This window comes from Microcebus murinus, chromosome 15 (assembly GCF_040939455.1).
Source record: "Microcebus murinus isolate Inina chromosome 15, M.murinus_Inina_mat1.0, whole genome shotgun sequence".
Taxonomy (NCBI): domain Eukaryota; kingdom Metazoa; phylum Chordata; class Mammalia; order Primates; family Cheirogaleidae; genus Microcebus; species Microcebus murinus.
The window spans coordinates 31,893,943-31,909,776 of record NC_134118.1 but is presented as its reverse complement, the minus strand read 5'-3'; the positions used below and the strand labels follow the sequence as shown (position 1 = coordinate 31,909,776).

At 36.7% G+C, this 15,834-nt stretch overlaps 1 protein-coding gene across 1 annotated transcript in view; it reads left to right on the top strand.

Annotated features, from left to right (window-relative positions):
* The window catches only part of RXFP1 (relaxin family peptide receptor 1), a 61,309-nt gene that overhangs the window by 18,916 nt on the left and 26,559 nt on the right, over positions 1–15,834 (top strand). The window contains exons 4-8 of the mRNA XM_012783595.3: positions 2,945–3,016; positions 4,139–4,210; positions 9,294–9,365; positions 9,457–9,528; positions 13,123–13,197. Coding sequence (XP_012639049.2) covers positions 2,945–3,016; positions 4,139–4,210; positions 9,294–9,365; positions 9,457–9,528; positions 13,123–13,197 — 363 coding nt within the window. The remainder of the gene's footprint in view (positions 1–2,944; positions 3,017–4,138; positions 4,211–9,293; positions 9,366–9,456; positions 9,529–13,122; positions 13,198–15,834) is intronic.

Below are 15,834 nucleotides of genomic sequence, written 5' to 3'. Positions count from 1 at the left end.
GGAACTATTATAGAGAACTGTCAGAAATGGACTAAATCATATATAAGTGTCAAAGAAGCCAATAATCCAAGAAATATTTATCGAAGTTGGGATTTTTTGAAAAACATTTTACATAAATGCTAATGAACAGAAGAGGCACAGACATATATGATTATACATTGTTCCAGCTTGCTAAATATTAACTTTGACTATTTGAGAGTTGACTCTGAGATCCTAGAATTTAATCATGAAAACTACATGATCCAATCATAAGAGCTTTCTTTAAAAACAAAACAGGCCGGGCGCGGTGGCTCAAGCCTGTAATCCTAGCACTCTGGGAGGCCGAGGCGGGCAGATTGCTCGAGGTCAGGAGTTCGAAACCAGCCTGAGCAAGAGCAAGACCCCCGTCTCTACTATAAATAGAAAGAAATTAATTGGCCAACTAATATATATATATAAAATTAGCCGGGCGTGGTGGCACATGCCTGTAGTCCCAGCTACTCTGGAGGCTGAGGCAGAAGGATTGCTTGAGCCCAGGAGTTTGAGGTTGCTGTGAGCTAGGCTGACACCATGGCACTCACTCTAGCCTGTGCAACAAAGCGAGACTCTGTCTCAAAAAAAAACAAAACAGAACAAAGAACTAGAGCCGCCTTTGACAATAATGATAAAACTAGGCAGTTTCTCTCTCACACACACTCTTTGACTCTGTGAAGAATCAAACTTGGAATATCAGATTTTAAAACATAAGGATTTATTATATTAAAAAGTAATTTGGTTTGTTCTACTCCATGAGAATAACATCTACCTCTTTCACTATCCATAGGAGATTATGAAAATATAGAGAATGTTATTTGTGAAAATATTTCATGTCATTTATAAACCCTAGTCGATTTTAATAAGAAACCAACTTTCTAAGAAACATTATTTAGGAGTCCTTAAATGAGCTTCCCTTCCCTCTGTAGTAACCCTCCCCACTCAAATGCAATTAACCTCTTCCTATTGAGGTCTCAAAGAACCTCACCTGTGCCTCTTTTAAGTCTATTAAACATTCTTCCTTGTACTATCGTGATTAGAGCCCTAGTCTCCACCTGAAAAAGGAAAATGCCACAAGCTCTTTGGGGTCCTAGACCATGCATGGTTTTCCTCTATATCCTTCAAAGTTCCTAACAGAGCATGTTTTTGAAATGAATTTATAAGTAAATAAATACAATAAAAATAAAACAAGCTGATTGCCTCTTTAGCCCTGCGCTGCAAGACTGAACTTATTATCCAAAGAAAAGTCTCTATTTATAGATAAAGTATGCTATTTGTTATCCAAATAGAGTATAAGCTTCTTAAGGGCAGGGACGTTGTCTGTTCTTCCAAAGTGCAAATGCAAGCGTTCAACACATTTGTTAAGAAAATGAATGAATGAACACATTTTTTAAAGAATACACTAAGTTTTCATCTATATCCATAAGGCAAACCCAAATATTTTGCTATTTATCTTTACGTGATACAAACATTCATTTGAACAGGATATAAAGCAGAATTTGGAATCTAAGCCAAATGAGAATTATTAGTAGAAAAGGGATTCTCAATTAGCTAATAATATAGGGAGGGAAAGAGTGTTTGGCAACAGCCAACAACTTAGACTGGTTTCAAAATAGGGTTACTAGTTAATCAGCCTTTGGTATTCATCCATTTAGAAAATCACTAAGTGGCTGGAATGTATAGTATAGAAGAGTGTTTCTTAACCTCTTCTCTTTTCATTATTGCCTTCCTTCCTCCAGAAGCCATTTTGGACACGTTTTCCTATTTTTCCCCTCCTGTGAAATTTTAATACTACCAATATACTGTATATTTTCTTGTGTATATCTGTGCTTTATACATTTAAAAAGTAAGATTTTTTTTTTTTACTTTCTAAGAACCAGTTCTCATTCCCATTGAGCATGCATGGTCTTACAGATTCTAGAACAATGTTTCTCAAATTAGATTCCAAAAATGTGTTCCAGAGAGTCTGAGAAGCTATTTTCTTCAAGGATTCATTACCAAGTTTAAGCAACACTAGTCCAAAATCTAAATATTGTTAGTGCTTATTATATGACACTGTCTTAAGCTGAGTTAGCCTCCAGACAATGCAGTCTGTTGCTATTTGAATAATACCTATCTGTTCCATCATACTATATAATGATAGTAGTTATATTAGCATCTTATTGTTAGAGATTATCTAATCCAAATCCCTGGCTTTCCCAGTAAAGAGAGTAACTCGGAATGGTTATGTGCGGTTCATGCAAGGGACCCCAGATACATTGGTTTTGGTTTTTTGCTTGTTTGATTTATTATTTTTTTCTACTGCATTACATTACTTTTCTTAAAAAGCTAAAGGCTTAGGACTTTTCCAATAAAACCACAATTTTGTAGATCTGGTTAAACTGCTTATTAAATTATGATACAGGTGAAAATCATTCTATATGACTTGGAAATTGAAAAGGGATCACTTATTCAATAAAAATGATTCAACTGTATGTACCAATTGACAGTTTTCTTCATAACTAATTTTAAGGTGGTAGAATATGAGCAATGAAATATTGAGGAATATAAAACTATTTAAGTTCTTGAGTATGTTTTAAGAAGAAAACACTATTCTTATTGTCAGTCAAAACTAAGATATCTTCTAATGTTTGTTAAATAAAAATAGAAAAAAAAGTAACTAAAAATCAATTTTTCCCAGTTTTATTATTTGCAAAATTTTTGTCAGAATTATAATGCTGTAACCTAAATTTAAGAAAAATTACTATCTTTAATAACACAAAATCAACAGTTAGACCTAGTTCAGATGATGCTAAATATGAGAGTGACGTCATGATGTAAAATGTTTCCTGAAAATAGTGTTAAATAGTTTGTAATTATCTATATTGTTGTAGTTGAAAAGTAACGTGAAAAACAAAACAACTTTAAGAACCAAAATTTACATTTATTTCAGGTCTCTTCGGAGGAACTTACTAAGAAAGCTTCCTCCTGATGGCTTCAAGAATTACCATGATCTTCAGAAGCTGTAAGAAAAAAAAATTAATTCTGGTATTAAAATAAACTAGCATTTGAGGGCCATATCTGTTTCTTCACACTTCTGTGAAGATCAACACTATACCACTGCTTGTGTCTCTCTTTAGGGAATTACTTTGCTGTTAACTGGAGACTTCCAGGTAACATTTATTCTGAATAGTCCTAGAAGCCATTCTAGAAAAATCTCAGATACCTAATTAGCAAAGAAACAGGAGCATGTGTGCTGGGAATCCTATCATACTCCCCAGTCTTTTGCCAGATCTGCCCTCCAGATTAGATAGTCAAGAATTGTCTTCCAAATGTTTTCAAATTCAGTTTCTCCCTAAGATAGCAAATCATTGTGGTTTGAAACCTCTGAGCATGTTGTTTTGGGGACTTGATCCCATTTTCACATCTGCCTTGTAGGTTGAGTTTTATTTTGGCCTTGAGTGGTATCTGACATGCTGGCTTCCCTTCAGTTTAGGGTCACGTATGTACTCTTAAAAATCCACAATGACCCAGGTGATGTTTACTTGTTATTTAGGTCAACTTTGTGACTAAATTATATTATCATGATTAATTAACTAAATTATATTATCATGATTATATGTAGAATTCCATACATGGAATATGGTTTGAAGCATTAAAGACATAATGTAGACATAATGTAGCCAGGACCATGTTGAGCACTTACAAATTTGGATAATTATAGCAGGAAGTGTTCAAAGTTCTTACTTCTAGGCCAATCTAATTAGTGAGTGCTTTACTATGCATTAAAATTTTATTCCTAGTAAATTTTGGCTATTATCTGTTCACCTTTATAATAGAAGTTCTAAATAAAAACCAGACTAATCATGCATGAATTTAATGGCAAAATAAAGTGATATTATATCCGGCTTCACTAAACTATTATGTAAGATTCACTTTTTTCAATGTTTAATTTTTTTTAAATTGTCATAAAATGTACACAACATAAAATTTTCCATCTTAACCATGTTTAACTGTACATTCGGAGGCATTAAGTACATTTACATTATTGTGCTTCCGTCACCACCATCCATCCACAGATCTCTTTTCATTTTGCAGACCTGAAACTGTTTCATTGTGCTTTCCTTCTTAATAATCATTTTCACAGGTGCCTGCAAAACAATAAAATTAGATCAATATCCATCTATGCTTTCAGAGGACTGTACAGCCTTACTAAACTGTAAGTACTGGTGCCAGTTAATTTGCCCATTCCATGGTGGCCTGATAGCCTGACCCATTCCAATCCAGACCAGCCCTCCTGCCCCAACAGTGCCAGGGAGATGTGTAGTGGTAGTGCTGAAGGAACAGTATAGTATCATGGCTAAGAGCATGGGATTTGGGGTCAGATAGGCTTCAGTCTGAGTCCTGATGGCATTCCTTACTACTGCCGTCCCCAACCGCAGGCCACAGAATTACTGGTCGGTGTCCCGTTAGGGAGCTGACCACACAGCAGGAGGTGAGCGGCAGGCAAGGAGCAAAGAGTCACCTATATTTACAGCTGCTCCCTATCACTGACATCACCACCTGAGCTCCACCTCCTGTGAGATCAGCCTTAGCATTAGTTGCAGGAAAACAAGCTTAGGGCTCCCACTGACTGCATTATGAGGAGTTGTATAATTATTTCATTATATGTTATAATAATAATAGAAATAAAGTGCACAATAAATGTAATGTGCTTGAATCGTCCCCAAACCATTCTCCCTCCCCCCACCCCACTGCCTCTGTCTGTGGAAAAATTGTCTTCCATAAAACTGGTCCCTGATGCCAAAAAGTTTAGGGACTGCTGACTTATAAGGTGTGTAATCTTGAGTGATTTATTTTCCTCTCTAGACATTCATTTCCTCTACTATAAAACACAAATTATAATAGTACCTACCTCAGTGTTATTGCAAGGAGCAAATGAGAAAATCCATGGGAAGCAGTAGGTACACTGTGCCTGGCATAATAAGGACTTCTGTTCATTAGCTGTAGTAACATAGAAGTGATTGAAGGAATTCAAAGTAAGAAAGCCTGATGATAGTATTTGTGAAGAAGGAAAGAAACCCAAAAGTTTCCCCAGTTATCATCATTCTTTTTTCATTAATTCCATTTTTATGAATATATAAAGCACTGTAAGATTAAAATATAAAGCTTTTAATTATGGTAAAATATACATAATATAAAATTTATTATAACTGTACAGTTCAGTGGCATTAAGTACATTCACATTGTTGAAAATGGTTCTGTGGATGGATGATGGTGATGGTAGCACAACAATGTGAATGTCCTTAATGCTTGTGAATGGACACTTAGAAATGGCTAAGATGGTAAATTTTATGTTATGTGTATTTTATAATAATATTTTTTTTTAGACAGAGTCTCACTCTGTTGCCTGGGCTAGAGTGCCGTGACATCAGCCTAGCTCACAGCAATCTGAAACTCCTGGGCTCAAGGAATCCTTCTGAGTAGCTAGGACTACAGGCATGTGCCACCATGCCCAGCTAATTTTTCCTATATATTTATAGTTGCCCAGCTAATTTCTTTCTATTTTTGGTAGAGATGGGGGTCTCACTCTTGCTCAGGCTGGTCTAGAACTCCTGAGCTCAAACGATCTGCCCGCCTCGGCCTCCCAGAGTGCTAGGATTACAGGCGTGAGCCACTGCGCCCGGCCTATAATAATTTTTAAAACTGAACAATTGAAAAAAGGCTAAACCATCCTCACTATCCACCTGCAGAACTTTTTCATCTTCCCCAACTGAGACTCCGTACCTGCTAAACAATACCTCCACACTGTCCAATACCTCCACATGTCCCCCTCCACACTTCCTCTCCCCCAGCCCGTAGCAACCACGATTTTACTTTCTGCATCTATGAATTGACTCCTCTGAGTGCCTCATATAAGTACAATCGTAAAATATGTGTCCTTCTGTATCCAGCTTATTTTACTTAGCATGTTGTCTTCAATGTTCATCCATGTTGTAGCGTGTGTCAGAATTTCCTCCTTTTTAAAGCTGAATAAAATTTCATTGTATGTATATACCACATTTTGTTTATCCATTTATCTGTTGATAACCATTTGGGTTGTTTCACCTTTTGTCTATTGTAAATAATGCTGCTGTGAACATGGGAGTGCAAATACCTTTTTGAGTCTCTGCTTCAGTCCTTTCAGGTGTGTACCCAGAAGTGGAGTTTCTGGGCCATATGGTAATTGTACTCTTGATGTTTTGAGGAACTGCCACTCTGTTTCCACAGCAGCTGTGCCGTTCTACTCTCCCACCAGCAAAATGCAAGGGCTCCAATTTCTCCACATCCTCACCCATACTTGCTATTTTCTGGTTTGGGTTTTTTTTGGTTGGTTGGTTGGTTAGGTGGTTTGACAATAACTATCCTAATAGGTACGAAGTGGTATTTTATTGTGCTTAAAAGCAAAGCCTTTTAAAATAGGCTTTCTCAAAGTTGCACTTCATTGAGATCTACCAAACAGCCTTCTAGGAGAAGTAACTGAAAGGAAATATAACAAAAAAATCACATAAATAAATAACTCCCTGTATCTCCATTTTGACCCCTTGTTTTCTATCCTACCCCATTCTCAACCCTAACCCAGGAAATCCCTTCCAGCCAGATTTTTAGCTTATGAAATCGAGTTTGGGATCAAGTCAAGAAGAGCACCTAGTAATTTATTAACAAAATGGAAGAAGGTCCCAGGAGATTCAAAGCCTTAACAGTAGCCATTTCAGCCATGTCCTCTTCCCTTCTACCCATTCCTGCTCTTGGTGTCTTAGCAAAGCCCCAAAGTCAATGCTGGACTCATTCTCACCAGGCTCCTATCTTTCCATGAATCTTTCCAAAACTCACTAAACAGCATCTGCTCAGTTTAATGTTCAGTGTATGTGGAGGGCACTCTTGAAAGGTAGCACAGACTGGAGAGTAAATTTAAAGGTGTCTCCATCTCTTTTCACTGTTTTTTTAATAGCCCCAGAATATTGTTTGAGTGTTAAAGATGCCACATACTTCTAGTTTTTTCATAAGTAACCATAAGATACATGTTCTTTGCTCATCCGTAGTATTCATTAACCCTTATGTAGTATGAGTACTTCAGCTAGACACCAGGAGAGCGCAGAAAGATAAACCAGCCATGCTGCCTTTAAGTGGCTTATACCGTAGTGTCTCAGGCTGAGCACTGAGCTGTCCCTGGGCAGAGGCATGCACTTGCTCTCTAGAAGCTTGTGATCTAAGACGGGCAAACGATACCAATGTATATATAACAATTAGAAAATCATGAAAGAGTACATAAGTCCTACACCTATGCTGCTCAGACCAAAACTGCTGTTATGGTTCACTGAAAGTATGATCATTTCTGATCCAGAGCAGTGAAGGGTGGCTCTGAGAAATGGGCTAAACAAATGGGCACAGGATGGCAGGGTGGATCAAATGCCTTGTACCTGGGGCAGGGGTGCATTGGTTTATAAGAGAACCCCCTGAGGTTTTTCATGATAGGTGTTAAAGCTATTTCTTATCGTGCCTGTGCCCACCTGAGCTCTAGGTTTGCAAAAGAGGGAAGGAAGTGGTTCTATCATGGCATGTCCTCCCTCACTACCCTAAAGCAAAAGTCACACCTACTTCGAAAGGACAGATGCCTGGCAGGAAAAATTTTATAGGATGACAGCTCCAAGATATGTAAGAGTGGAGAAAAGGAAAAAAAAAAATAGTGTGAACCATGTATTAGTGGAAGTGAAATTTGAAGTAATACTTGCATATGAATCATAGGCAGAGGAAAAAGAGGGAATAAATTGGAGTGTTCAACAGCTATTTTATGACTGAGCAAAAAAATGTTTTAATTAAAAAAGGAAATTGGAGTGGGAGGCATGAGCAGAGATACTGTTATAATAAATAATGTATACTGAGTGCTTATGGCATGCATTGCCCCAAATGTTACAACAACCCTAGGAAGTAGGGATTGATATCGCTGTTTTAGAGTTGGGGAAGCTGAGGCTCACAGGAATTAATTGCTTGCTCAGGGCCACACTGTTAATAAATAGAAGAATCATGAATCAAGCTGGCAGCAGATTTAGTGCAATGAACTGCTACACTAAAGACACTGAGATGGGAATGAACATGGCAAGAGGAGATCAACACAGAAAAATAGAGAGCCAGTTAACTCTGCAGAAGAGCAAAAGTAAAGTTGGGTAGGTAGGATGGGGTCAAACTCTTTAGCAAGGCATGCAATGCCCTTTTTTCCAGAACAGGCCTCTGCCTCCCAGGTTCATCTCCTGTCTCTCCTCATAGCCCTCCATGACAAGGTCCCACTGAATTACCTGGTGGTCTCTCACCTTGTTACTCTCTCTTGTACCTCTTGCTTTTAGACAAGCTATTCCCTCTGCCCTAGAATAGCTCTTGCCCATTCTTTGCTTTGTGAATTCCATGACTTCATCCAAGACTCTTCTCAAGTACGTCTCCTTTAGTAAAGCCTTCCTGTCTCCCATTCCTCCATGCTCTGCCGTGCCCATCCCTAGCAGTCAGGTGCTTTCTCCTCTGCGATGGCAGAGCAATCACACACTTCCCTCTGCCTCCCCTATGTTGCATGATAACCTATTCACATACTGTCTCTCCCCTCCAGACTCAGCCTCTCAAAAAAAAAAAGTATTAAAAACTTAGCACAGGGCCGGGCGCTGTGGCTCACGCCTGTAATCCTAGCTCTTGGGAGGCCGAGGCGGGCGGATTGCTCAAGGTCAGGAGTTCAAAACCAGCCTGAGCAAGAGTGAGACCCCGTCTCTACTATAAATAGAAAGAAATTAATTGGCCAACTGATATATATATATAAAAAATTAGCCGGGCATGGTGGCGCATGCCTGTAGTCCCAGCTACTCGGGAGGCTGAGGCAAAAGGATCACTCAAGCCCAGGAGTTTGAGGTTGCTGTGAGCCAGGCTGACGCCACGGCACTCACTCTAGCCTGGGCAACAAAGTGAGACTCTGTCTCAAAAAAAAAAAAAAAAAAAACTTAGCACAGTGCCATAGAGTAGGTACTCACAACAATTTGATAATAAACGAATAGATGAATGAATAAATAGGTTAATTAACTAATTAATTATGGGGAAATTAAAAGCTAGAGATGTTAAGGTAAGTGATAGCAACTCTTAAAGAGATTCAAAGGCAGGGAAGTGGCATGATGAAAATGCTATATAAGAAAATTTAAGATGGATAATTATTGTTTTTACTTTATTGTATTATTATAATAAAACATCAAAAAAGTACAAATTTATTGTAGTCATTTATCCTTTTCCAGATATCTCAGTCATAACAGAATAACCTTCCTGAAGCCGGGTGTTTTTGAAGATCTTCACAGACTAGAATGGCTGTATGTTTAATTTATGTGACATTTTATAGTATAAATTTTTAGGTTCTAAAGATATATAAATGAATTAATTTTTTTTTCTTCTGGCTGGCAGGATAATTGAAGATAATCACCTCAGTCGAATTTCCCCACTAACATTTTATGGACTAAATTCTCTTATTCTCTTGTAAGTACTAAACTAAAGCAAATATTTCAATTGACAAAAAAGGCATAAATATAAATCAATGCTTAAACTTAATAACATTACATTTGGAATGTCAAAAACCCCAAAAAGGTCTTTTCAACTAAAAACCATCTCTTAACCATATTCTATAAGGCTATTTATAGTTCTAACAATTTTATAAGATTTTCTGTCTTCTAGAATATCAGCCTATCAAATTGAATATGGGTCTCACTATCATATTTTATTGAAATGTTCTTAAGTGCATCATTACTATACAGGCATACCTCAGAAATATTCCAGGTTTGGTTCCAGACCACCATAATAAGCCAAATATCACAATAAGGCAAGTCACGCAAAAATTTTGGGTTTCCTGGTACATATGAAAGTTACATTTATATTATTTTGTAGTCTATTAAGTGTGCAACAGCATTATGTCTAAAAAATATACAGACTTTAATTTAAAATTACATTATTGCTAAAAAGTACTAACAATCATCTGAGTTTTCACTGAATTGTAATATTTTTTCTGGTGGAGAGTCTTGCCTCTGTGTTGATGGCTGCTGAGTGATCCGGGTGGCAGTTGCTGAAGGCTGGAGTGGCTGTGGCAATTGTTTAAAATAAGACAATAATGAAATTTGCTGCATTCATTGACTCTTCCTTTCATGAAAGATTTCTCTTAGTGTGTGATGCTGTTTGATACCATTTTACCCAAAATAGAACTCTTTTCAAAATTGGAGTCAATCCTCTCGAACTCTGCTGCTGCTTTATCAACAAAGTTTATGTAATACTTCAAATCCTTTGTTGTCATTTCAACAATGTTTATAGAGTCTTCACCAGGAGTAGATTTTATCTCAAAAAACCACTTTTTTTTGCTCATCCATAAGAAGCAATTCCTCATCCATTCAAGTCTTACCCTGAGATTACAGCAATGCAGTCATGTCTTCAGTCTCCACTCTAATTCTAGTTCTTTTGCTATTTCTACCACATCTGCAGTTACTTCTTTTACTGAAGTCTTGAACCCGCCAAAGTCATCCATGAGGGTTGAAATCAACTTCTTCCAAACTCCTGTTGATATTAACATTTTGACCTTCTCTCATGAATCACAAATATTCTGAATGGCCTTTAGAATGGTGAATCCTTTCCACAAGGTTTTCAATTTACTTGGTCCAGATCTACCAGAGGAATCACGATCTATGGCAGCTAAAGCCTTAAAAATGTATGTCTTAGATAACAAGACCTGAAATTCAAAATTACTTCTTGATCTGTGGGCTGCAAAATGGATGTTGTGTTAGCAGGCATGAAAACAGCATTAATCTCTTTGTACAGCTCCATCAGAGCTCTTGGGTGACCAGATGCATTGTCAATGAGCAGTAATATTTTGAAAGGAATCTCTTTTTCTGAGCAGTAGCTCTCAACAGTGGGCTTAAAATATTCAATAAGCCATGCTGTAAACAGATGTGCTGTCATCCAGGCTTTGTAGTTCCACTTATACAGCACAGGCAGAGCAGATTTAACATAATTTTTAAGGGCTCTAGAATTTTCAGAATGGCAAATGAGCACTGGCTTCAACTTAAAGTCACCAGTTGCATTACCCCTCACAAGAGAGTCAGCCTGTCCCTATGATGTTTGGAAGCCGGGCATTGACTTCTCAGCGATGAAAGTTCCGGATGGCATCTTCTTCCAACAGAAGACCGTTTTATCTAAACTGAAAATCTGTTGTTTAGTGTAATCACCTTCCTTAATGATCTTAGCTAGATCTTCTGTATAACTTGCTGCAGCTTCTATATTAGCACTTCCTGCTTCACCTTGCACTTTTGTGTTATAGAAACGGCTTCTTTCCTTAAACCTCATGAACCAACCTCAGTTAGCGTCCAGTTTTTCTTCTACAGCTTCCTCACCTCTTTCAGCCTTTATAGAACTGAAGAGAGTTAGGGCCTTGCTTTGGATTAGGCTTTGGGAATGTTATGGCTGTTTTGATTTTCTATCCAGACCACTCAAACTTTCTTCATATCAGCAATAAGGTTGTTTCATTATCTTATCATTCATATGTTCATTGGACTAGCACTTTTAATTTCCTTCAAGAAATTTTCCTTTGTATTCACAGCTTAGCTAACTGGTGCAAGAGGCCTAGCTTTCAGCCTAACCCAGCTTTTGACATGCCTTCTTAATTTTATTTTTCTTCCTTTTATTTCTTCATATTATGGGGGTACAAATATTGTTAGGGTTACAAATATTGCCCCTGCCCTCCCTCCCCCCAACGTGCCAGAGATTCTAACTTGTCCAATCCCCTGGTGGTGCACACCACACACATTATGTAAGTGAACACCCTTCTCCTCCTCCCCCTTCTCCCCTGCCCACCACCGGATAAAAAGGTTTTTTCATTTGTTTGTTTTTTGACATTTTGGTTACATTGTATATCTTTGCCTCTCCCTAAGAAGGGTTAGAGGGGAAGTTATGCCCTTCCCCTCCACAATGCTCACCACACCCCTAAGATTGGGTGTCTCCTCCCACCCCTCCCCCCCCCAATCCGTGGTGAGCATTGCCACCATTTGAGCACCATCGTTTTAATCAGTCAGTACCAATTTGATGGCGAGTAGATGTGGGGCCCATTTTCCATGTCTTGTGTCGCCTCACCTTGGATAATGGGCTCGAGCTTAAACCAGGATAGCATAAACGGTGCTAGCTCACTGTCATTTCTTGGAATTGAGTAATATTCCATTGTGAGCATATACCACATTTTAATTATCCACTCATGAATTAACGGGCACTTGGATTGTTTCCATGACAGTGACATGCCTTCTTCATTAAGCTTAATCATTTCTAGCTTTTGATTTAAAGTGAGAAATATGTAAGTCTATCTTTCACTTGAACATTTAGAGGCCATTGTAGCATTATTAACTGGCTAATTGAATATTGTTCTGTCTCAGGGACTAGGGAGGCACAAGGAGAGGGAGAGCGACAGGACAGCCAGTTGGTTGAGCAGTCAGAACATACACCACATTTATCAATTAAGTTTATCATCTTTCATGAGTACAGTTTGTGGTGCCCCAAAACAATTATAATAGTAACATCAAAGATTACAGCTCACCATAACAGATATAACAACAATAATGATAAAGTTTGAAATATTGTGAGAATTACCAAAATGTGGCATAGAGACATGAAGTGAGCACATGCAATTGGAGAAATGGTGTCAGTCGATTTGCTTAACACAGGGTTGTCACAAACCTTCAATTTGTAAACACATGATATCTGCAAAAGCACAATAAAGCAAAGCAGGGTAAGATGAGATGTGCCTGTATTCATCTTAATAAAGAAATAAAATTCATTTCGAATCACCTTTTCACTACCCATTGTTGAAGAGCATAGACTTTTTTTTTAGTTACAAACATCGCTGCTTCCTCCATATAATAACTACTATTTGTCAAAATTTTACTGCTATCAAGTACTTTAATATAACAGGACTTACAGAGAAAAAATTGGAGACGGGACAACTAACTTGGTTTTATAAGAATAATGATAATACCATGTTTGATTTAAGATGACAAAAGAATGAGAAAAATGTGACTTTTTTGTTTTGTTTTGGTTTTTTTTCAGAGTCCTGATGAATAATGTCCTCACCCATTTGCCTGATAAACCCCTTTGTCAGCACATGCCAAGACTACATTGGCTGTAAGTTACTGTATATATTTTTTTTATAGAAATCAACTAAATTTTCTGTTTTTGCCTAATTTATTTTGGACATCAAATTTTTTATAGATCTTTTGTAAATGATAGATGGTTAGTATTATATCACATCTCAAATTACTTTAGCATGATTTTTATATTAAACATCCCCATTATTTAAACTAAATTCTCTAAACTCTTACCAAAATAAAACATCTCAAAAAAACTACTTTGGAGCCTTGAAGAAAGACAGAAGGAACATCATGGTGTCTATAAAACATCTCTCCCATTCCCCTGCTGATTTACTCATCTATTCATTTGGTACAGAAAGACTAAGTCATTTTAGTTTCACTCCTAAATTCTGAAAAATGACAATATGATATTTAGTATTTCTTTTTTAAAGGCTAATCACAATAGAATATGTTCCATGGAATTTGTAACATAGTAGCTTTGCTTGTAGCAATAACTATCACTCCACTATTCACATCTCAATTATGCAGTAAATTTGCTTATTTAAAATACAGGTAAAAATAAAATAAATAACCAAAATAACCATTAAAATGTTCAATCAGTAAACTGCACATGCAGTATCATATGAAAACTCCCTCTGTCTCTTATATTAGAGGAAATTCTCAAAAGTCAGTTTGATTTCTAAGCTCACAGCAGATTAGAAGTACCAAATTAAAAGAAGGAGGAAAGGTTAGGATTAGAAACATTGATTGTAGTGAGCAGCGATAACCATCAACTTGACAATAGAGCACAAGTGAAAAATACCATAAAAAAACAAAAATAGTAATTCAAAATATACTAATTTGGAACACCTTTGGGAAAAACAAACATCCTGAAAATAGTTACTAAGTCCAGAAGGCATTTTTGTCTGACAGTTCTGTACTGTACTACACATTGACAACAAGCTAAAGTCCTAAAGGAAAGGGCAAATTAAGTTCAATATCCTTCATTGTAATTGAACTTCGTTCAAATGAATACATTAACAGGTTTTACATGCTCGGTATTCCAAACCTAGTAATGAAGCACGAATGATCAATACTTACATAAGTAAATTAGCAATTAAAAATGTGTGTACTGGGGCCAAATACAATTGGGAGATGTATTATGCATGTATAATAATCACCCTTTGCTTTTAAATAAGGCAGAAAAATGTACACTACTTTAGCTAAAAGTCAAAATGACTAAAATTTATTACTAAAAAGATGGACTTTTTAAATCTTTATTACTAAAGTTTTCATCTGTAAGTTTGAGCTATCCAAACAAACTCATTCCATGGACATTCCTGATAGTGAATATCTAATTTTAATGCTAGTCATAATAATGGTTTGCTTTATAAGTGTTCATCTCTTTTAAAACTAATTATAATCTTTATCTTCCATGAACTTTCATTCAGCAAAGTATGAACTAGAAAACCTGACAAATTTGTTGGCCAAAATAATTTAAACTCTGATTCAGGGAAAAAACACACATAAAATAAAAAGACATATGACATCCCAGGAAATTATGCTTGCAAAATATATGACAGATAATAGATTAAAATCTTTAGTATAGTTCTTTCAAAACAATAAGAAAAATGTAAACACTATAATAAAAGTTGAAAAAATTTAAAAAGAAAGAAATGTAAGTAATAAATAGGCATATGAACAGACATGGCAGTAGCCAAAGGTGAACAAAAGGTCAGGAAAGTAAACTTCTATTTTGAGATAAAACAAAACAAGTTTACTTACTGGCAGAATATTCTGAAATTTAAAAATAAATAAATAAAAGAGTAGGCTGGTCTGATGGTAGTGGGTTATCAGAACTTATTCACATTAGTGTCACTAAAGTTGGTATTCAACCCCCCACTGCTAAATTTGACTGGCTTAAAAAAAAAAAAAAGAGTAAATGTAGGGGGAAAAAAGAGATTCATATAGCAACCAATACAAAAGAAAAAGTAGACATACATAAACAGTAAGAAATAATAATCTACCACCATTCATTCAGTCCATAAAAGAGCAAGTAGAACCAAAAAAGGATGTGGAGAATAAATAACACAATTAATAAATTAATTGATGTATATCAAACTGCCATGCCTCTTCTCAATAACCACACTGATTTATTTGGGACAGCAATGTGCCCAGCTAAAATATTGCATTCCCAGACTTGCCTGCATTTACAAATAGCCATGTATCTACGTGCTGACTAGGGAGCTAGAAGCTAGTGTGGAACTTCTGGAAAATATCCTTAAAGAGAATGAGGCAGACCCTTTCTTTTCCTTTCTCATCCAGAAAACATGAATATGATGGCTTGAGCTTTAGCAACATCTTGTACCATGAAGACAAGGACATGTGAACAGTGAATATGAAAGACCTTGGGTTTCTAACAACGTTATAAAACTACCAGCCCTGGACTGCCCAACTGTAGATTTAAAAATTCTCTGTTTATTTGTGCTATTATAGTTGGGTCTCTGTTATATGTACCTGCACCTAATCCTAATAGATATGAACTTGAAAGCAAAGAATGCCCAAAGAACATTCACCGAAATTGACCATATATTTTAGGACATACACATACACAAACCAAACTCAAGAAAACAGATGGAGGGATTAGCCTAAAGCAGAAGGGTCATCTCTTCCTCTGAGACTAGAAGGAGAC